The sequence below is a fragment of the Aulostomus chinensis genome, chromosome 21 (genome assembly GCF_037954235.1).
Source record: "Aulostomus chinensis isolate RoL2024-O1b breed Wild chromosome 21, RoL_Achi_v1.0, whole genome shotgun sequence".
NCBI lineage: Eukaryota > Metazoa > Chordata > Actinopteri > Syngnathiformes > Aulostomidae > Aulostomus > Aulostomus chinensis.
In genome coordinates this window covers 4743754-4766579 of record NC_141340.1, presented here as the reverse complement: position 1 = coordinate 4766579, position 22826 = coordinate 4743754, and the positions used below count along the sequence as shown (strand labels likewise).

Sequence of the window (22826 nt, the reverse complement as noted above, 5' to 3'; positions counted from 1 at the left end):
CAGTGCATATTTCTGTCAGAAGATGGCGGTATAAGCAACGTTACCGTGGCTGCACAGGTTTCACTAGTAGTTAGCTTCGAGCTAGATGTACGGGGCTGGCTCCTTCTGCATCCTGGAGTCACAAAGAGGTAATGCAGGGAGGGGAAAATATCCTCTTGAGCTCAAGACAGATAATCGTGAGTATTTGAAAGTACTCATACACAAAATACTCAATAAAATACCCCAAGTATCACCTTGAGTACACATGAAATGAGATACAAAACACCTACTACTGTACGATTAGACAATAACACAAATAGGTTTCTGAAAATGATGACTTTAGGTTACATTTAATTTTGTCTACAGACGGATGTCAGGCTGTTTCAAGTCCTCAGCATCACTGTCTCATCCGCCACTTCAAGGCACGTTATAGAAGGACAGGATGCTAGAAACTGGCTACATCACATCAGAATTATGTAACAGGACCGTGTGTGTGTGTGTGTGTGTGTGTGTGTGTGTGTGTGTGTGTGTGTGTGTGTGTTTCCCCCTCAGCTGCTTTGATGACTTGTGCCAATCCCTCTCTCTTTGCAGATAACGATGATTGTAGCTAATTAACAGTGAGGCTTCAGGAAGCCGTTTGTGCTGGGTGGGGTTCTCTATCTTCGACTTTGTTGTGAGATGCTGTTTCTGAATCCGCCGCTCCCGCCTGGGAGGTGTCTTTCAGGCAGAATTCAGCAGAAATAGAACCTGAAACACAAAACAGAGGTGTTTCTGATGGCTTTTCGCTGACCTACAGCCCCGTCAGCCACCTTATCCACCCGGCTTAAAAACTAGACACTGACTGTGTCTCAGTGTTGGCAAAGCAAACACAACAGCCTCCATCATTTAAAGTAAAAACAGAAGGACTAATAGTCCAGCTGATTGTAATCACACTTCCTCTGTGGCGAGCGGCGGGGCGAGCGTGAGGTGCCCTCGTAGGGCCTCCTTATGCAACCAGACACTATCTGTTTGGCGCCCACATATGAACGCTGGCTGATACCACATCAAGTATCAAGCAAGTTTGTCAAAAAACACTGAAGATAATGATCATGCAAATATCTGTGTCCCGGGCTGGACGTCAGAGGTCAGCGGTTCAAGGGTAGAGGCAGTTTAAGGTTGGCTAGTAAGAAGAATAGCAGGGAAGAACCTGTCAGATTATCATCCAATATTGATTTATGGGTTTTGACACAACATTTAGGCATTTACCCATTTAATTTTTGCTTATTTTTCTTGGGTTTTTTTTTTCATTTTATTTGTCCACACAATATTTTGTGGTTTTTTCCTCTTAATTTCTGAAGTCAGTGCTGCTTGCATGTTGCGGTTTTATAAAATTACTTTTGTCGCTGTTGGTTTTGGTGCTCAAATCTAAAATATACAGCAGGCCAAGCATTATTTTTTTGAGAGGTAAAGATGCATAAACATAATGAGCATCCACCAAATAAGGGAGAACGTGTTCTTTCCCCTAAGCAGCTAAATGGCTGTTTCAGAGGCTAATATTTTGAGTCACAACACGACCGTGTCTGCAGGTTTTATGGGGATTACAGCAGCCTACTTCCCTTTTCCTCCTGAAACCACCTGCATTCTCCTTAAGATGATTAGAAATGAACAAAGGTCTGCATTTATCAATAATTCACATTGCTTTAATTTTGTTAATTCAGATGTGTTTTGCACCTGAGGGTTAGAACCGAGGGGAATTAAACTTGATCCGACACTCCTTCGCTGCTGAACATCTGAGACGAAACAATGAAAACTATTGTAATAAAACTCCCAACTGGCGAGAGTCTCGCTCTCAGTTATGTGTCAAGGTCGCTCCTAAGGCCTGTGCTTACAAAGTAGATCTCGTTATCTTAATATAGCACGCAACCGCATTAATCCAGAGCTGCAAACACACTGACTGGGACTCTGAAGGAGACGTTTGAAGGAGATTTCACCTGTCAACTTTAACTAGGTTTGATTGGTTTGACAGTTTTGTGTGTGTGTGTGTGTGTGGGGGGGGGGTCCTTGTGATATTTGGGCAGTATACCAGAAACACTGTATCCAACTCCCCCTCAGTGCTTCCTGATACCCTCTGTCACCCCACCAGCACGGTGAGGCTGAGGTTGCCCAGCAGACGTGTCCACTTGGTGCTCCCAGGGGCTTCCCCTGGGTTTGGTGGGCTAAACTGGGCTGTAGCTGGGCTTGGGCTCCCAGCTCCACCGGCACATGTAGTGGGAACACTCCCTTCTTGGACACGGTTTGATGACGGGCCCATCACCAACTCATCCGGGCCAGCTCCTGTAAACAGAGCTGGCAGTGCTGGCCGATGTCGCCCCTGCCAGGAACTGAAATTCAGAGTTCAGGTTCGCCCCATCAAAAGCTAACGGGATTTCTACGTTTAATTATGGATAATATGAGGAAATAAGCTCTGTGGCAGACAAAAATCAGACTTATGATTTTTGTTTTGAAGTGTAAATGTAGTCAATGGCAGTACAAATCTAACAGGTCACCATAGCTCACTTTGCTCGTGTCTCCGTCTGACGTGTGGACCTTTAAGCGGATTGTTAGCAACCACTATTTTTTTTTAAAACACTTAAGAGCAGCAAAGCTCGTAAGTCTGATATTTACAGACATATTTTGTGCTGTGGGACAAAATATTTGAATGTCAGTGTAAAAAAACGGCCCCGATTTTCGGGCTTTTAATCAAAAAACAGACAAGTGACTCAAACTTTCAACCACGTTCACTTCCTGGTCCACTCTATAGCTAATATAGCTAACAGTGTCACAGTACAGTTACTGTCACACACACACACACACACACACACACACAGAAAACTGGCAAGTACAGTATCCAGCTCTGCCATGATAAGATAAAGTAAAACTGTATCGACTTACCACAGGAAATTAGGTCATTGTAGCAGTAAATCTGTGACAAGGAACTAAACGGTATAAAATGAGCAATAAAAGAACATGAGCTAGAAATAAAAGCTTATTGGTGTGTGTGTGTGTGTGTGTGTGTGTGTGTGTGTGTGTGTGTGTGTGTGTGTGTGTGTGAGTGTGTGTGTGTGTGTGTGTGTGTGTGAGTGTGTGTGTGAGACAACCCCTCATTTTTAAATCCTGCACGTTACAGGAGGGTTTCTAGGAATCTGCTGGCCTGCAGATATCAGCGATCCCCTTTTGTTCATTTCTCTCACCCTAAATTTATCATCTGTTCCTTAAAAATTCATGCCCCTTATGTTCCTCATTAAGGAACTCGTCCTGTACGAGCCCTGACTGTAATACAGGGGCTACAGTAAATACTCAGATGTAAAAATCCACACAATCCAGACTTGTGTTTCAGAAAGGGTCCCTTGGTTCTCCTCTCCAATGGAAGGTTCTTCTCTTGTCCACATGAAATAAAAGAAGGATTGAGAATGAACGTCGCAGCTGCGTGCTGTTATTTTTTCCTAATTTTCTCCCCACAGGCAAACTCTTGTTTGGTTCTTGGCTCTTGTAGGACCGGCTCTTGTAGGACCGGTTTGGTGCTTGGCTCTTGTAGGACCGGCTCAGCCTGCCAGGAACCTAGAGGGGAGATGCGTCCCTGGAAGCCAGAAATGACGGGTGCGAGGGCGCCGGTGTGCCAAGTCTCCCCCGGAGTAGTAAGACTGAACGTGTTCTACCAAGGAGACAGAGAAACAAGGCCAGCACCCCGGTGTGCGATTCTTTGCCCGCAGTGATGCACGATTCCCTTCATTTCCATTAATTTGCAAGAGGTGAATTTGGTGAGAGGAGAAGTGTCTGGCGGTGTCGACTCAGCACCTTCCTCCTCATCGCCACCTGCCTCCCATTCATCGTCCACTGGCTGCAAACAAAGACATGTAGGACAGAAAGGATTTTAGCATTCTGGCTACATCTGCAACACACACACACACACACACACACACACACACACACACACACACACACACACACACCATCTAGATTCAGCTCAATTTTAAGACCCTTTTTTTCTTTATTGAAACAAGAAGCAGAGGCCTTTAATCTAAAATCCCTCGTTTGTTTTATTTCAGGTTTTCCAGTGTTGTACCATACAGGCTTTGAAAAATACGATCATACGATGACGACACGAAACAAGAAAACAAAACATGAATATTGGTATTTTGAATGAATGTTTTGTGTTTTCATTTGTTTTTCTGTGCTATTAATTTGCATACATACAAAAGATTTATTCTCGGGCTGAAAAGGAAGGAAGCGTGATGAAGTATTAAAACACTGAAAGACGCTTTGTGATTTATGGTACTCCTCAGTGAATATGCAAGGACGATAATGAGGTACTCAAAGGCATTAAAGTACTATAAGATGTAGTACCTCCAGGATGTCATACTGCAAATTCGACTAATTTTTAACCGCCGGTTGAGTTTAACATCCATGCTGGGTGGAAGTGAACGAACCGATCATTTTTTACTGAACCTTTTCAGTCTCTGCTGCACACCAGGTCAGCCTGTTGAGCTCATGAACTGGACTTGTGGCTTCTCTTTGTTGGTTAGCGTATCCTCTGCTGCGTGCCCGCTACCATGGCAACCAGGGCAACCAATGAACGAGCGCAGAGCGGCAGAATCAGACTCTGAGCAAGACCGACACGCGAGCTACGCTGAACAAGAACAACAAGAAAAAAATGTGTCAAAACTCGTGATTTGATCACATCTCTGTATCTACTGAGCTGATGTAGCATATCCATGTGCAACTAGCACGCAAAGTAAATGTATTGGAAATAGTAAATCATCACTGGACAATCTGGCACCGTGTTTTCGAAAAGGTAGCAAAAGTCTGATGGTTTGGATACATTTAAGTTTAAACTCAAAGGAACCGATACTGTGAAAAGTACCACTTATCGTCTGTTCTTTTAACAATACAGAAAACCTTTGTCATACTTTTGATATTCGAAGCAGGGTGAAATTGACCTTAACCCTGAGTCCCTCCACAAATCTCTCGAGTGTCGATGCAGAAGCTCCCATGGCAACGTGTGTTTGGCGTCTGCTGGGACCAGCAGTTCCCTCTGGGACAAACACTCAGACACATGAATGGAATATTAATCGTCCTGGACTGAACGTTTTTTTTTTTTTTTTTTTTTTGTCAGCTGAACTCAAAAGAGGTCTCACGGCTCACGGCTCAAATCCGGTCTGTTAGTCCTTCATTCAGATGCATATGAACCCTTGTCGCCTCGGTCTTGTGCCCCGGCTCTTTTGAGAGCCCGGCCAGCGAGTCCACCCCGGCCCTGCAGCTTATTTTCTCTGAATGTACCCAGTGAATAGTGAAGAGCCGTTCTGCAGTGGACCGCTTCTCCCTTTGACAATGACAAAGCTGTGCAGAGGAGACGTGCCTCACATGGCAAGCCTAAAGAAGGTGATGTATTTGAGTCTATTCATAACGCTCATTCATCATCGCCTGTTTGTGGGACGTTTACCTCCTATTATGACGTTCACAGAAGGAGGACACCGTGTGTGTGTGTGTGTGTGTGTGTGTGTGTGTGTGTGTGTGTGTGTGTGTGTGTGTGTGTGTGTGAGATTCATCTCTTCACGAGCAGCAGCACATATTCCTCTGCAGTGTTTGACATAACGCCTACTAGTGGATTCAGCGCAAAGGGGAAAGATGGCCACTTTCCAGGTTTTTGAATTGGGGCAAGAAAACTGCAGTCAGCCCCTCCTCCTGAATCTCTGCTGAATCCTCTCACCTACATGCAGGGTTGGTTTTAGGGTTGTTGGTTGTTGTTTTTTTTTGCAAAGAAAACAAATCGCAAAAGCAGAGAAATAAATTCCTTGCAGTTTGTGCCTGGTTTGTGAGAGCTCTGTAATCCATTTGATCGGAGTACAAATTTGGATTATGTGAAGCCTTACGTAACGTAATCTGTGGAAGGAAAACAGATGAAATCAAATCTGTGTCCTGGTGGAGTTCAATGGATTTTCATGTAACTCACAGTGAGGCTCTCACAAAGGATTGAATGGCTTAAAGTACTTGCTTATCTCCAAACCCCCCCCCCCCCGCCAAAAAAACCAACCAAATAAACATGCAAATACAACAGTCCAGATTGTGTATGTATGCTTCTCTCAAGCATAAAAAAGAAAATTCTTAACCTGACATTCTTCATGGGTGCATGACGCACTCATCTGGATGCTATCAGGCTTAATGTCCCTCCTAGGGACTATGTTTCACGAGTTTGGGTAAAACTCAAAATTTCCTGTGTGAGTAAAGCAATTCATCAGCACAGATTTGCTCCTCATCATCGTTTGGTTTGTAATCTATCCCCCTCCGATGACATGAAACAGCGTTCGCAATCCCGATCGTGCGTTTTGTGTATTTTTTTTTTAACCCATCTGTGGCCGCGGGGAGGGAACGGAGGAGGTCAGCGTATTTCACTCGCCACTCATCCATCAAAGTCCCCGCCCTCAGCACAAACGTCCTCTCTGTGGTACGCGTCCTGGGGCCTGCATTAATGTTTCTCTGCCTCCAAGATGACCTTATCAAGCTATGAACATGTGTTTCATGTTGTACTAATTATAAACTAATGATTATTTAATCTACAAGAGCAGAAGGGAGTATGCAAGCAAAAACAAACACCGTGTACGGACCAAATGACCAAACACGACGTTTTAATGTCAAACCGCTCTCAAATCTGTGAGGCGCTGTAATACAGCGGGGCCTTGGCTGTGGTTCCTTCAGAAGCAAAAGCAATTTATGTCCAATTTCCACTCTTAATTTTGCTCTGTTTTGTTTCCACCAGCTCCTCAGGGGTAAATACTTCTGTTGTTAGGCGCTAACCTGACCCATCCCCTTATGTAGTTTCTCCCATGAAACTCCCACAGCTCCTTGCACATAAACTACGAGACCGGGCCAGGGTCAGGAACACTTGCATGGTTTTCCAGTGGGGCGAATTGCTCCCAAAATCTTTCATCCTCCATTGTCTAGCCTGCATGCAGCACAGTGGTGCAGTGGTCAGCACTGTTGCCTCAGACTTAGGGGTCTTTCTGTGTGAGTCTGCATATTCTCCCTGTTCCTGTGTGGGTTCTCTCTGGTACTCCGGCTTCCTCCCACAGTCCAAAGTCATCAAGAGGGGACGAGGTTAATCCAGCCTCTAAACTGACCAACGGCGTGGCTGTGAGAGCTGTTACCTAGGTTACCTATGTTACTAAGCTTGCTCATAGGTGGATCAATGCTCAAAACAACCTCTCCTCACATCCATGGGGGGCAGCACAAAACATAGGCTCAGTGCAACAGCTGAAGAGTCCTGAGAGTCAAACCAACCTCTCCTGGGCTTCCAGAACTGTGTCTGACAGTGCTAGCTTTCGTGTTAGTGGTGCTAGCTTAGCCACTGGTTGCAACTGAGCTGAATAAAGAGTCACATCTTGTCCTCTGTAAATATGATCAGCCTATTTAATATATACTTTTTTATATTTCCTTTTTTGCAACAGGCCTTAAAATTACAGCAAAATATAACATCTTCTGGGTGTTGGCCATCTCTGGAGGTAGCAGGGTAGCTAACAGGAGTTGAAATGTTTTAGGCTACAGTCTACTGCGGTACAAAATGCCAAGTGCAGCCATGGGCACCCATCCTCTCTCATTTTCACTTTTTCCAATGTTGCCTTCTGTCCTCATTTGGCTTTTTCCATCTGTAAACTAACTTCTGTGTGGTTCTTCTTGGCAGACACATTACCAACCCTCTGCCTGTTGCAGCATAGGTTTTTTTCCATTCGAGGTGCAAGGCTAGCAAAAAAAAAAACAGCACCCATGAGAACAGTGGGAACATTGCACACTTACTCAAAGCCACAAGAGTTTATTAAGGATAATGTTTCTAACCCACATGGATCCTCATCATGTCAGAAAGTTGATTAACAACAAAAATGCAGAACGTTTTGGATAAAGGTGGCCTGGAAGCCTTTGGAAAAATGTGCTTGCTCATGTTTTATTTGCTCTGGCAGGCGCAATCATGCTTACAGTAACAACTGAGATGAAGGAGGACACAAAAATGCAGGCTTCGCAATGACAGCAATGATAGACTTGTAATCAAAGGCTTTAATTTGGAAAGCTGAGAGTTGGTTGGGTAAATGGCAGTCCAGAAAACAGTCCAGGGTCCAAACATGGAAAAAACAGCAAACAGGCAACTAAATCCAGCAGGACAAAGACAAAAGGCAATAATCAAAAACCAGCCCGAGGTCAGAATCCCTTTGGGAAAACTCCCAGGGAAAACCACAAGTGGCCAGCTGGGAGCGTATGACGACAATCTAGAAAAATTACAAAAAAAACAGTGAAACGAAGGAAGCAAAATAAGAAAAAAAAGTTTCCGAAGTAAAGCAGGAAATAACTAAACGTGCAAGTAAATCTTCAAGCTGACTCATGACATTTTTGTGTATCCCTTAAGAAGTAGATCACGTTGTGTAAAACAAACAGTAAAAGTACTGCTCAAAATTACCAAGAGTAAAGTAAATGATTAAACAGTAATTTGTTACCTTCAGCCACGCACAGCGTGGAGTTGGACCAGAAGTGCGCTACACACGTGTACTCAGTCTCTCGTACACACATACAAACATACAACACACACTCAAACCCTCTTAGAAAAGCATCAGTACATTTCTTTGAAAAAACACACAAACTTTTTAGAATATATGTTTATCCATCCTTCCCAGAGCCAGACAAGAACATAAGATGTTCTCCACATCACTCCGATGTGGGTGTAGGAAAGAGCTGAGACTCACCGCTAGTTAGCTTAGCGCAATGAATGGTAGCGGATGGGCAGGATAGCACACCTTCATCAAACGTAATCAAATACACTGTCCTGTAAAGCAGTCACTGTCTACATTTGTATTACTAATATTGTGGATAATATTTGTTGTGAAATAAACATTAAATTCAAAAGAACTTTTAATTTTTGGATCACAATGTTAGAACTGCTTTCCTAACATAGCGGCACCTGAAAAGACTCAGCGTAACTTCAGCCAACAGAACTGATTTTTGTTGTTGTTGTTGTTGTTGTTGTTGTTGTTGTTGTTGTGGACAACAAGAAGAGTGACCGCTAATACGTGGTTGAGAATTTCTTCTGACCAAACTAGGATCCTGAACCTTGTCTATTTGTTGGTTTTTCACAGAGCTGCGCTAAGCTGACTCACACTCGGCGAGTCTCTGCGGTTCTCAGCTCACAGACTGTCTGGGGAAGGCGAGAGAGTGAAATATTCCTAAAAGTTGGCCTGTTCCTGTGATGCTGTGAAAAATACATATTTTCATCTTAATTTTCATGATCATAAAAACATATCACATTCATTCATTCATTTAATTAATTTTTAGTTTGATGGGTGCCACACTTGGCAGGAATCACAGGAAGTCCCGGGCAAAGGTCATGAGTGCATCGAGGGGATCAGGTGATACATGTCCGGTCATTTTACCTTGACATTTGCATCAGACGTCTCAGCTGCTGAAATGCTGAATGTGATTGATTGCTGTTGGTCACTTACGACTAAGTGCTGGCTGAGGTTTGCGCTTGGTGAGAGTTCACCTGATACGTCTGCGAAAGAGGAAGCTGACCCCGGATTAGAACATTTAAACAAGAGGTTACCACCTTTGAGACCTGCTGTCAGTAATAAACATGAGAAGTGCAGATTAAATTGGTCCATCCAGTTTTATTTATTGCACTTGTTTGCCTCAAACGATAAGTGGGCCTCCACTATGTACAGTATTTTCTTTAAAGGGGACAACCAGGATGACAAGGGGAATAAATGTGCCATGAGGCGAGAACATGCAGAGACGGCGCTGACTCGTTTATTTCCCGTACTTGTAAAAGTCTATGAGGGAAAAACGTCCTTGCACTGTGGGAAAATGACACATCAATGACTATGTTTACATGGATGGTAAGATTCTAATATTAACAAATAAACACTTTGAATAAGACACATTTTCTAATACACAAAAGACCATAGAAGGAGTAAAGCCCGAGGAGCTGAGTACTTTTTCCCAAAGACCCCAGCAGGACTGAACTAAAACTGTTTGACCATGTAGTTCTAGCCTCCAGCGGGAGGTAGGAATTCAGCTCGAAGCAAGAGATTTACATAATTCCTAAGAAAACTCTCAACATATAACACGGTAGCAAGATGACAAAAATGGATTGAAGATTTTCCAGCTTCAAAGTTAAGACCTAACATAGATGTGTCTCCTCAGTCACTGGACTCTGTAGCTACGAGAGTATAAAATTAATATTCTACATAAACGGCTGAATCAAATATTGTGTTAGAGTAGAATGAGGCCAGAGGTCTGAGTGTGGCCGTCAATGTAAACTCAGTGGATGTACAAACTCACAATGCACGATATTACAAGTAGACTATGAGCAGATGTGAGGGGATGTTCCTACGTTCCCTCCATGGGTTCCCACAGAATGAGAGCACACGTGCACTCTCCCAACACAAACTATTCCATCCATCCATCCATCCATCCATTCATTTTCTACCTCTTATCCTGTTAAGGGTCGCGGGGGGTGGAGCCTATCCCAGCAGCCTTCCCCCTGGACAGGTCACCAGTCCATGGCAGGGCCAACACATATAGACAGACAACCATTGGCTCTCCCAGCCACGCCTACGGTCAATTTAGAGTCTGGATTAACCTTGTCCCCTCTTGATGTCTTTGGACTGTGGAGGAAGCTGGAGTACCAGAGAGAACCCACGCAGGAACAGGGAGAACATGCAGACTCCACACAGAAAGACCCCGTGCTGGAGCTGAGGCTCGAACCAGGAACCTTCTTGCTGAGAGGCGACAGTGCTGACCACTGCACCACCGGGCCGCCCACCTTCACCTAATTTAGGCAGATGGACATTCCTCAACAACCTCACTGAGGGAGGGGCTGACGTAACGTAGGATGACCCTGCCAGGAGTGTTATAGAGGAAAGTTGGCCGTCAATGTGACAAATGCACTTTGCTACAGTTAAAGCGGCGCCCTGTTATGTGTTAATGCTAATGTTCCAATTCCATCCAAAAAGGTCAAAACCAGAATCAGAAAAGACTTTGGTGCCAAGTACGATTCTCTACATACAAGGAATTTGTTGTGGTGCTGTTGGTGCATGCAGTCCAATAAACTAAACTAAACTAAATACTTAAAGTGCAGAAACATAAAAATAGAAATATACACAAAAAAAATATACCAAAAAAACAAAAAGGAGAGCAGTCACAAAATGGCATTCATTGTTTTTGTTTTTGTTTTTGTTTTTTACAAGGAATTCTCTGTCACCATTAGAGGTCACAATATGTTGCTCAATACTCCATCAGTGCTCCACATTTAAGCTTCCCTTTATAGCACATCCATCCACTCTCAGACCTCCACGCTGACATACGATACTGTGCCTCATGCTGCCGTACATACGTGTCTATCAAAACAGGCCACTCTTGTCTCCTGGAAGGCCACACTAGCATATTGACTCCTTCAGACAGTTCTATAAATAGCAGGGAAGGCCTGTTTCCCAGGGCTCTATAGCAGGGCCCTAATGACTGTCTGCTCACCTTCAAGGGGGAACATAACCTAAATTTACCACGGCGTCCTGATTTGTCTCTTTGATGGAACATGCAGAGCACTTTAATGCATTTAGAGCAGTGTTCATACACACCCACAACGCCGCAGCTGTTTGTGATGAAGCGGTGGAGGGGTTTGCTGCAACGAGGCACGGAGCCACTGAGATGCCGAACAATAAAAAAGTCGGAATTGTTCCTGTTGATTTCTAATTCATAGTTCTTGTTTAAAGTTGTTGTTTTTTCCCCCAGGACGTACCTCACAAATATAAATATATTTTGTCACTTAGCTCTTTTGAAACTGAAGTTCTGTCAATCAAATTCTAATCCTCTATACAGTGTTCGTGTGGGAATACTTTGGAGAGGTGATTTACGAGATGTTACCGATTCTGCAAAGAGTTCCAGAGCTGAGGGGTCCTGACTAAAATCCAGTCCCCTCCCCCCGGTCTGGATGCGGGTCCCAGGAAAAGCCAAGGAGAACTCCGGCGAAGGATCTGAGGCTGCATGCAGGCTCAGAGGGAAGGTGGAAGTGCCTGAATGAAGTGACTGATTTCATTATAAAAGAGGAAACAAAATCAGGGATGACCTGCTCTGGATCAGGCTGAGAGAGAACTTATTGCTCTTTGAGGTGGTCCTCAATTGATGAAATCAAGAAAGAACAAGTTCTGGTTGCAGGGCTGCGGTTTGAAGGAGCTGTTTACGTAAAACGAAGCCGGACTCTGGGTGGTGGAAAAGACCTCTTACCTCCACCTGCCATGAGAATCCACTCAAAAGCAAGAGGGTGGGTCCCATAAATGTACTGTGTAGAGTCTTTTGTTCGTTTTTCCCTGGAAGGCGTATCGAAAGGAAATCTATTTTCCTTTAAAAATGTCAATGTAATTCATGCAAAAGTTGTTTTTTAATTTTTTAAATGTGCTGATTATTAGGATACTTGTAGGTCAAAGGCGCTCCTGCAGGCAGCTGGTAACTTCCAAAATCTGTCTGCTGACAGTCAGGAGACCAATTTTTACCCAGGCTAGAGGAGGGTTGCACCACAGGCCATTAACAGGTGTAGCTGAGGGCCCTCGGCAAAAAGGTATGCAGTCTCTGAATGTCCCTGGTTTCTAATTTGTTTTCGATCACTTCGGAAACACGTGGGACATTTAGCACTTCATTTCTTGCCGGCAGGACTGAAGATGTTCAAGGTTTCCTCCTTCACTGGAATTCAGTACCATTAGATGATTAGGATCAAGGAGCCAGCATTTGTTTATGGTGTGTCTGAGGAAAATATATATTCACCAAATAATAGAGGGCCAAGGGTGGTGCCTTGAGGAACACCAGGTTACACACCCCATTGAAGAAGAGGAATGATGACGTCACATGCTAAGACATCTAGAGAGAAGACCCTTTTCATTTAAAGTTGTTTATTTATTGACATTTCCACAGCTACAAACAAGCAAAACTCTTGATTAGCTCCACCAAGACGGTTGAGTTGTGTGTTAGCTTGTTTGTAACGGTAACAAGACTGAGCAAAAACTACCAGGCCAAATTTCATTATCATTGTTAAAAGGAGGAACCCATTCATTTATCCTTTTGCTTTCCATGGTTCATTTTTTTTTTGGACTTTTTTTTTTTATTATTCCTTTCTCTAAAAATATTACATTGATATTTATGAGTTCTGGCATATTTTTCAGTTTGGCCCCTGTAGTTCAAGACATGGTTTTAGATCTGTGTTTAATTTAGCAGTGCTGGAATACAGAATTAATAACATCTACAATGATAAACGGCTCAAACAGAGCACATTTGTGTCAAGTTGAGAGTTGTACAATCCTCTTTTGAGGATTATAACGACCACAGGGGAGATTTATCTTGTTACATACCTACAAGCTGATTTTTTTCCATGAGTCGCAGGTGTTGTATAACATGAACGCTGTTTTACTACACAAACATGTTTATTTTTTCTGTTGGTGGAGGAGGAAACACTTGACCTTTCCTTCAAGACTGGACCGTAACAACCACAGCAACGGATAAATAACCTTCCAGTTTTCCCTGAGTAAATTAATACGTGTGAGAAAAAGGTTTGAGAGTCATTATGGAGGAGTTAAATGCTACTGGGTGTTTGGGTCAACAGCGGCGGGATGAAGGGGTCCGTCATCTGGTGTACACCAAGACCACTGCTTAGAAAGGAATGCAATCATGAACATACAGCATAGATTGGTATCTCGGGGAAATGGTGCTTCTAAAAGCCATTAGGGGTCGCAGATTGGATCGACAAAGAGAAACGGTTTTAGAGGATGAATGGAACCATTTGTGTGTTACGTAAGAGGTGAGGGAGGCTGAGAGGGTGAGAAACCAAATACAGAGGCTCAGACAAAAGGCGCCAGACTAAACAGAGCGATGGAAGAGGAAGGGATGAGCCCGTGAAGGTGGCAGCAGGAGATGTGGACACGAAGAGACATTTATCTCCTCCCATAATTTCTGATCATTGCAGGTTTTGTCCACAAGAGCTCAATGTGTGTGTGTGTGTGTGTGTGTGTGTGTGTGTGTGTGTGCGCGCGCGCACGCGCTGGGGAAGGCAGTGACCTTGAAAGATATTGTTATAATGTAAACAGTAGGGCGACTTGTTCTGCCAGCTTTACTGCTGACCTGTGTTAAAGGGCAAGATTTTGTTTTCCACAAAATCACTGTTGTTTTTCGTGCGACTACCAGCTTGAAAATATCAGTTGTGCACAAAGCTCCTCATAAAACTGGGCTCTGAAAGGGAATTTCTAGTTTTTCCTCAGTGCTGACCTAAAACCCGAGTTCAAAATGCATACCTAAGAGCCACAACTCCACCAGTGTGGGCACCACACTGTTCCAATATGCAACCTGTCCAAGGATGACGTGGAGACTTGAGTCCCTCCTGCACCGAGCCTGATCATGGACTTTACAGGGCCAGGGTGGAGGATTTAATGACATCTAATGGTGAAGATGGAGGTTGCACACCAAAGCTTAAGGAAATGAATCCACGTTTTTGCCAGTACCCAAACAGTGAGGACATTTTGCCCGGTCCTCACAACTTCAAATGGCCGTTCGAAGATCAACACTTGGTTTTAGGGTCGGGATTTAGATTCAGGATTCGGGTTTAAGGTAAAGGGCGAGGGAACGTGATGGTCCTCCCAAAGGTATAAATACAAGGATGTGTGATTGTGTGCTGTAATTTGCTAAAATGAAGTTGCGTAAACCACCACCGAAGCAGCTCGGAGTGCTTCGGTTAGCTCTGCTTCGGAATTTGTCACCGTAGCATCACAACCACCCAGATAAAGTCATGGAACTTTGCAGGTTGCGTCGGTGGGTTCAGAATGAAGGTCGGTTCTAAAAAAGGTTTCACGGGACCCCATCAGCACCGAGTCGTAATGTGAAAATGTAGTAAATGACGACCGAGTGTTTGTGTGTCCGGTCACAACTGATCTGAGCCACTGAAATATGATTCACCCATAAAATCAATCGCCATTTATACGTCTTTAAAAAAAACAACAACAACAACTTAACGGAGATGGAATTCTAGTGTTTTTTTTTCCTCAACAGTTCCTCACACGGACCAGGATCTCGCAGCCCCGCCTTTCTGTGTTGAAACCTACGTGAGCAACTCAAGCAAGAATTGACGGATATTCACCTAAGAGTCCTATTATCAGGTAGCATTAACCACAAATAACGTTCTTGACGCGCGTCTGAACGACGACCTCTGAGCTCTGCCTTCTTAATCTTTGTCTCGCCGGCAACAGCGGCATATGTGCCTTTGGGAGACGCCATCGTGCTGTAGATGCGGTGACGCAGCGGCGGCGTCTCTAAACTGAGATTAGTTTTCCGTGAAAACTCGCACAGAGCACCTTTAAGCCCTTCTGCAGCCGTACCAGTACAGGATGTCAACCCGTGCTTGTTTGTGTTTTTAAAATAAGCATCCGCATTCTTTTGCGCCCAACCTGCAAAAAAAAAAAAGTTAATTGTCCCATTATAGCTATTGATTGTTCTCATAGTTTATTCAGAGCATCCTCCGGCTTCTCTATTGTCTCTGGCCTGTGGGAAGCTGCTAATGTGGCGCCAGTAAAGGGTTAGATAAACTGTTACGGCTGATGAATCCACAGCAAAACAAAAACACGCCATGTAAATAGAAATAAATAAGCAAAGGCATTTTAGAATTTAGGGAAACATCCGTAACAGCTGTCTGATATTCATATTCCACGTGAGGGACGTACTCGGGTTCCATTTGTTTCCTTGACATGCGGTGTTTTACTGAGACGCAACCACAACAAATCACGGTTTTACACATGAAAAATTAATCAGCTGCTACTTACATCCACCTCCTGCCCCACGTGCCACCACTTACTTAAATAAACATGGGAAATGTAGTTGAATAAGGACGAGGGGAATAAAACGGTGATGTATCTGCTCAGTTGTACAAACACCTCATTGACTTTCTCTCTTTTCCTGCGGGGCAAACGTGCACGGACACACGCACGCACGCTCACACACTGATTCGCTCTTTTGCTGACTGCTTTGAAACAGGAAGGAAATGTTTGCTGACACACAATCAGCTGATGACCAGCACTGCGTTTCCGGTCCTGATGACCTTCCGTGTCCACAGTCGAGTCCAGCTCTAAGCTGGAGAAATGACATTTTGCTATGGGAGTGGGGTCAGAGCCAAGGACGGGTTTCACCCAAACACAAACCTGTTCATCTGTCAATAGACACAACAAGCAGTGCAGCAGTCAAAGCTGGAAGAAGTGACGTTAGATGATCTTGTGCTGCCACCTGCTGGACACGTTAACACTTTCATGAAGGAGATTTCATAAAAAACAAATAGTATTTTATGTAATGAGGTTTTGGCGTGGATTCAATATAACTTATCGCATTAATAAAGAGTTTTAAAAAAGGACGATCTACCAGATCTCCAGAAGTATTTACCAGCACATAGTACCTGTACTACAGAGTACTTTCAGCAAATGCTGTCAGTCTGGCACTTAATTCAGTAGCTGTATAAAATGCTATTTCTTCATTAAAAAAAAACTAAACTAAATTGCAATTTAAATCATTTCAGTTACTGTAGAGTAGCTTTTACTCTTTAAAAATGCACATTCATGCAGTGTTGGTGGGCGTGGCCAGGCCTCAATTTGATGTACATTTATTTCAAAAATCTCCTCTCAGCTTATTATCAGATTCAGAAGACTTTACTGATGCCTGTGGAGAAAATAAGTCAGTTGCAGTGGCTCCCATTGTAGAACAACAGAATAGAAAAGGAACCATGGTGTAGAATGTAAAAAAAAAAAAATGACAATAGGGAATAAGACATGTTACAGAATGTAAAATATGTATAAATATAAGTACACTATATGCTCTACTACACTAAATAAAAAAACAGGAAATATGTACACTAACAATGTACATCAATCAGTACAAATGGGATTTGAAAAACTTTGACTTCAACCGTCTGTTTGCAGGCTCTCTTTTTGTTCTCTCATTTGTGGTATAAACGAAATGCATTGATCTTCCATGTTTACGCTGAACAAGTAAAGTTAAAAACTCTCCCTCGCGTCTTCTTTGTGCGCGTGTTACTGTAAACTCGTCGGTTTAAAAAAAAAAAGAGAGAGAAAAAAAAGGACACATTAATGGAGGCGTTGGAGGGTTTAAAGAAGCCAGTGAAAACTTATCAATGAAAACCCTTTGCAATTCGATCAAACATAGACTTTTGAGGAGTCTATGTTAGTTGTTTCTTACTTTATGGTCTTTTTAGTCAGATACATTCATTAAAGTGTATTTTCATTAACTGTTCATGATACGATGATAGAAATTAAGACATAAACGCCTATGAACCGACAGAAGTGTCATATTTGAGTACAATCGAGAGGAAACACTTCATTCTACTCCTACATTTATTTGGTTTTACTGAAACGGGATTCTCATGCAGAACTTTTACTCCTCATGGGGTATTTTTGTCTCTTTACACGGCTGTTAGGGTACTTTTACTCTGTTGAATGTCCTGACACTTCCTTCCGCGGGGACGCAGCTCTGTGGCAGGCGCACTCCCCGCCACGCACGTATAACTGGCGCAACCTGTATTCATAATCGAACGCCCACCACTGAGGGCGGATCGATTCGTCCAATTGGACCAATCACAGACCCTCAAATTTGACAACCTCGCAGCTGATTGGCTGAAATTAATCCGGGAACTATCCCCCCCCCCCCCCCCACGACAGTTTCCGTGTGAGACACGGATGCTCACTAACGAGATTGCGGCTCCCAGGACCTGTTGAGTTCTGACCCTAGATGTGTAAATATTAATTCATCCATTTAGCTATATTTTCTAGGTTTTTAAGCGCTGTTACAGACAACTGGGCCGCTGGAAGACGTAAAGATGCAGGCTATAAGGTGAGGGGAGCGGAAAGTTTGGTGGCACTGCTGAGGTGGTTGTTGTTTTGGTGGTGGGGAACTGTGACGTTAGCTTACCTGCGACCGCCCGGCGACTGAGTGAACCTCACTTGATGAGAGTTGGCGGGGTTTTGTTTTTCTGTTGAAGTCTTGGCAGCAGCGAGTGTGTTTAGTTGGGCGCCTCTGGTGCCGCGCCCTTCTCTCTCTCTACGGTTATGTCAGCTGAACTGGTTTCCCAATGTCAGAAACTTCTTCCGTGCCACCTGGTCCTCCACCGAGACGCTGGAGGGAAAAACCGTCCTCATCACCGGGGCCAACACCGGGATCGGTAAGGAGACAGCGGTGGATCTGGCCAAGAGAGGTACTATCACCGTTGTCACCATCACTATCACCACCATCACCATCAGCAGCAGCAGCAGCACTGGTTTCTTTCTGCTGCGTCATGGTTGCTTGCGTCACGCCTGTGTTTACCAGCGAGGCCCACTGACGGTCGACTCTACAAATGTTCAAGACTGAGTTTTTAATACCACCTTTGTTTCACCGCCGGGTTCAGTGGTGTTCAGTTCAGTTTGGTCCATGAGTCCACGAACGCTGAGGAGAACCAGAGCGACTGCGCTCAGTAAATCAGTGTCAACCTCGAGTAGAAAAATGACCTCAAGTCGTAGGGAGTTTAAGACCGTGTCGGGAATCCATTTTGAATTCATAACTGAAGCGCTGCAGAACTTTCCTGCTCTCACATCATCAGCTCCAAACTTTAGAGATCCCCTTCGTCTGATATGAGCTGAAAATGTCACTTTAGTTTTATGGGGTTTCCCGATGGAAGGTAGAAGAGTGAGGTCATATGATGCAAATCAGATGTCAGTGGCGGATGACGTCATGGACATCATCTCTCTTTGTCCTGGGGCAGAGCAAGTTGGGGTTTTGTTTTTATACACATAACATTTATACTTGACATGAAAGAAAGGATGAAATGTACCTTAAATATATCAGAGTCCCAAACTAAGTGACTTTAGTAGCCCTGAAGGAGCTCCTGGCTGGTTTCTCCAGGTTAAAAACGCCAAAGCATCAAATACCAGGAGTGTCGACTAGAAGGAGAGAGTGTGACGGTGCACCGGAGACTAAATGATAGTCTTTAAGTAGAAAATTTTTGACTTGCAGAACAGGCAGCGGCGGAGGCTGTGACCAGACCAAGAGTTTAGACCGCGTCAGTACTAAGAGGCGCCACTGAAACTACGAGGCAGATTTAAATGAGCACTCTTGACGTTTTTCATCAGGAAGAGATCTTAATAATCAATGAGAAGTCCAGTCTGACGCCATTCAGGTCCCATGTTTCCACCTGAGCTTCTAACCTCTTCTTTTTCATGTTGAAACACAAAGTCCTGCAGTGATGAGGTCATCAGTCAGCCTGAAGCGTCACTGTGGTGTCAGGAGGGGGCGCTCCGCACCTGTGTATTACCTGATCCTGTGTGTGTGAGTGTGAGAGAGTGTGAATGCATACCTGATATGTCAGTAGACGTGCTGCTTTGTATTTCCGTTCAGGAGCAAAGATCATCATGGCGTGCAGGGACATGGAGAAAGCTCAGACTGCAGTGAAAGACGTCATCGAAAACTCCGGCAATGAAAATGTGGTTTGTATGAAACTTGACTTGGCCGACAGCAAGTCGATACGAGAGTTCGCAGAAGCCATCAACGCAGGTACGGACCCAGAGGGACGAAGGGACTGCCGCTGCCTCAGGTGACATCATCACGTGACTGGTTGTGTTGTTTTCTGCAGAAGAACCAAAACTCAACATCCTCATCAACAACGCCGGCGTGATGGTTTGTCCCTATGGAAAAACGGCAGACGGCTTCGAGATGCAGATCGGTGTCAATCACTTTGGTAAATAAGACTCTGACTCACCTCTCTGCTGCCTCTAGTGGTAGCTGCACCCCACAGCAGGACATTTATTAACTTGCATAAGAGCAGGAATCAGGACCAGAGCTCCGCCTCTGCCGGATAGATGAGGGAATACTTAACTCCCAAGTCCTGATTGATCCTATGACATTAGAATTGATAGACAAGACGTCTTGCATGGTTGCCCTCTACCATCTAGCAGCACAATGTACGATTTACCATTGGCAAATAAACAAAACCGTTATGACGATGGAAATAAAAGATGGAAGTAACACAAGAACGAAGCTGAAGCGATGATGAAATCAGCTTGGAGGGACGATCCAAGTGAAGGAAGGCAGTTTTCTGATCTGATTTCCTCTCGTCGACCTCTCCAGAAGAGCTGCCATCATCAGCCTTGCCTGGGGGAACAGGTAGCAGGTCTAGGCTATTCCACCCTGGACTAAAACACACACACTAAACGTGTGTGTGTGTGAGAGAGAGTTCACTGTCACCAGTGTACAGAACTCTACCCTGCTGGATTATTTCTCCCTGATACGGCTGTTAAATATTGAGCAGAGTTGATATCATTGCCGCTGCTATGACAGACTGATAAAGGGAACAGTCACCAGGTGAGATAACCACTTCAGGTTATCACACGCCCATCAGAACATTACCACTCCGCCAAAGTTCGCACGCCACAGTTCGGCCCTTTGACCATCAGAGGCGACGCCTGTTCACCCGACTCGTCCTGGTGTGTCCTGCGTTTACTGGACTTCAGGGGAAAGTTCACCAGTCAGCACTTGGGAAATCAGATTTTGGTGACTCAGTTTAACTGACTGAGTCAATTAAAAGTTAAAAAAATGTCAAGAAAATGGCAAAAACAGTGAAAGTAGGAACTTTTTATGTTTGCTAAACTGCACAGCAGTAGTTTTTTATTTATGGGTGTTAGAATATAAAAAAAAAAACAATAAATATGACCTTTAATTACTCACTGAAACAGCAGACACTTCCTCTGGTGCACATGTTGTTAAAGTCAAGTACTAAATATTCTGGCTGCAGTATGAGTACTTTGAGGAATACTGACAATCTGCACATGCATTATTTATTCACGTAAATACTCGTAACTTCACAAAGTATTCCGAGGAATATTTCAAAGCCACTAGAACTCGGTGTCTTTAATAAAACTTTGAAAATGTAGTACAACTCTTAATTCTGCAGTTGTAGTCCAAGTTTTCTTCTTCGCTGCCTGTAAACAAGTGTCATCCGTCCTCCATGACCCTGCCTTGTCCTCCAGGTCACTTCCTGTTGACATATTTATTGATCGACCTGATAAAGCGATCAGCGCCCGCCAGGATTATCACCGTGTCGTCCATGGCTCACGCCTGGGGCGGCATCAATCTGGAGGACATCAACAGTGAGAAGCACTACGACAAGAGCGGCGCCTACGCACAGAGCAAGCTCGCCAACGTTCTCTTCACACGTTCGCTTGCCAAACGACTAGAGGGTACGTCTCCCGCCTCTGTACCTGCGCTGTGCGCATCGGGTGTTTTTTAAAAAATCTTTTACTGTTAAACTCGTGTACGTCAGGAACCGGCGTGACGGCGTACTCGCTCCACCCGGGGGTGGTCCAGACGGATTTATGGCGTCATCTGAACGGCCCGCAGCAGTTTGTGATGAAGATGGTCAGTCCCTTCACCAAGTCGTCAGTGCAGGGAGCCCAGACCACCATCTACTGTGCTGTGGAGCCAACGCTGGAGAAGGAGAATGGCGGATACTACAGGTACAGCCGCTGTTGTTGCCGGCGACATAAAATTAATAAAAAGCTACGCCCAGAGTGCCCCTCTAAAGTAAAGTCCCTCTTCCTGCAGCGACTGCGCTCCAGCCAACTGCTCGGCAGCGGCCAAAGACGACGTCCTGGCCCAGAAGTTGTGGGAGCTGAGCTGTAAGATGCTCGCCATTGAGTGGGAGTGAAGCCATCAGGATCAAAAATAAAATCACTGCACTTCCTGCCAAGAAACCATGTGAAAACCTTTGCTGAGACACTCACGGACCTCCTGATCGGGCACGCAGGCGGCGTCATCAGCACCGCAACCCCGCTATGAGTTCTAGTTGTCATGTTTTTGCCGACGCAGTCAGAGGAAGTACTTGTACTTTTTTATTCCTGAGGTTGTAGTGGGGGGGGGGGGGGGGGGTCATGGCTCTTGCACTGAAAGGTTTTAATATTCCTGGCTCTGCAGATAGAATATAATGTTAAATAACCTCAATATTTCAATTCTCTGACTCTGTCCATCAAAACAGAGCGTCATCATCTTTGTGAAGGCAGAATTCAGCGCAGAGCTGTCGTCCCGGATCAGATCCCACTGAACACGTGAACCTGATTGAAGGAGGATTTGTTTACATTTCAGTATTTTTTTTCCCTTACAGTTTTTCTATGTATTTCTTTTCCCACAAATATACAGTAATTGAGAAAATATCCACATAATCTACAAAAATATAATCCACATACATCGTTAACTAAAGAAACCACTTTCACTGTAATTATCTTAATTACTTGAGAGTAATTTTTAGTGGTTATTTGGGTTTAAATGATGGAATATTTTATCTTGTCCTTTTTTTTTTTCCACAATAAAGACAATCGATTTTGTCACATGCTCGATCTGCAATATTTTTCCCATTAACTACATATTTAGAGGAGGGCGGTCCCAGCTGTCATCAGGCGAGGGGCAGGGTCACCCAGGACAGGTCACCAGTCCATCTTAGATCCTTTGGACTGTAAGCAGCCGTTGACCAGGATGTGGTTTAGTGGCTCCTGGTGTTTGAGGTGAAGGTTTTCTGCCAGAATGAGCAACCTGCCTCCAGTAGAAGTGTCTCAAGTTCCCAAAGAGACACGAAAGGTGATAAATTAACACATAAATGCCAAGGTGCCTCAGTTGATAAACCACATTACACATTATTACAATTAATCATTTTTCTAAAAAAGAAAGTGTGTTAAACACAGCAGTGATGCATCGCTGTGCTGATGTGCATTCATGACCACAACAGAAACCTGAAGTAAAATAAA

The 22826-nt window shown here is 44.2% G+C and overlaps 1 protein-coding gene and 1 long non-coding RNA gene across 3 annotated transcripts; one reads left to right on the top strand and one right to left on the bottom strand.

Annotated features, from left to right (window-relative positions):
• Nucleotides 1-1993: 1993 nt before the first annotated feature.
• LOC147241417 (uncharacterized) lies at nucleotides 1994-19755 on the bottom strand. The gene is made up of 3 exons (XR_015110827.1): nucleotides 19391-19755; nucleotides 17971-18790; nucleotides 1994-3835 (listed from the first exon to the last, which is right to left on the bottom strand). It is a non-coding gene; the product is annotated as an uncharacterized LOC147241417 (long non-coding RNA).
• Nucleotides 17721-22412, top strand: rdh12l (retinol dehydrogenase 12, like). Of its 2 annotated transcripts, none has more exons than XM_086190905.1 (7): nucleotides 17721-17892; nucleotides 18138-18253; nucleotides 19432-19587; nucleotides 19670-19771; nucleotides 21060-21269; nucleotides 21353-21545; nucleotides 21634-22412. In XM_086190905.1, exons 1-7 carry the CDS (start codon nucleotides 17879-17881, stop codon nucleotides 21734-21736), a joined length of 894 nt encoding a protein of 297 aa, XP_086047031.1. In that variant the 5' UTR covers nucleotides 17721-17878; the 3' UTR covers nucleotides 21737-22412. The 2 variants fall into 2 exon arrangements, with proteins under 2 accessions (XP_086047031.1, XP_086047030.1); XM_086190904.1 differs by having other exon boundaries at nucleotides 19667-19771.
• Nucleotides 22413-22826: the final 414 nt, after the last annotated feature.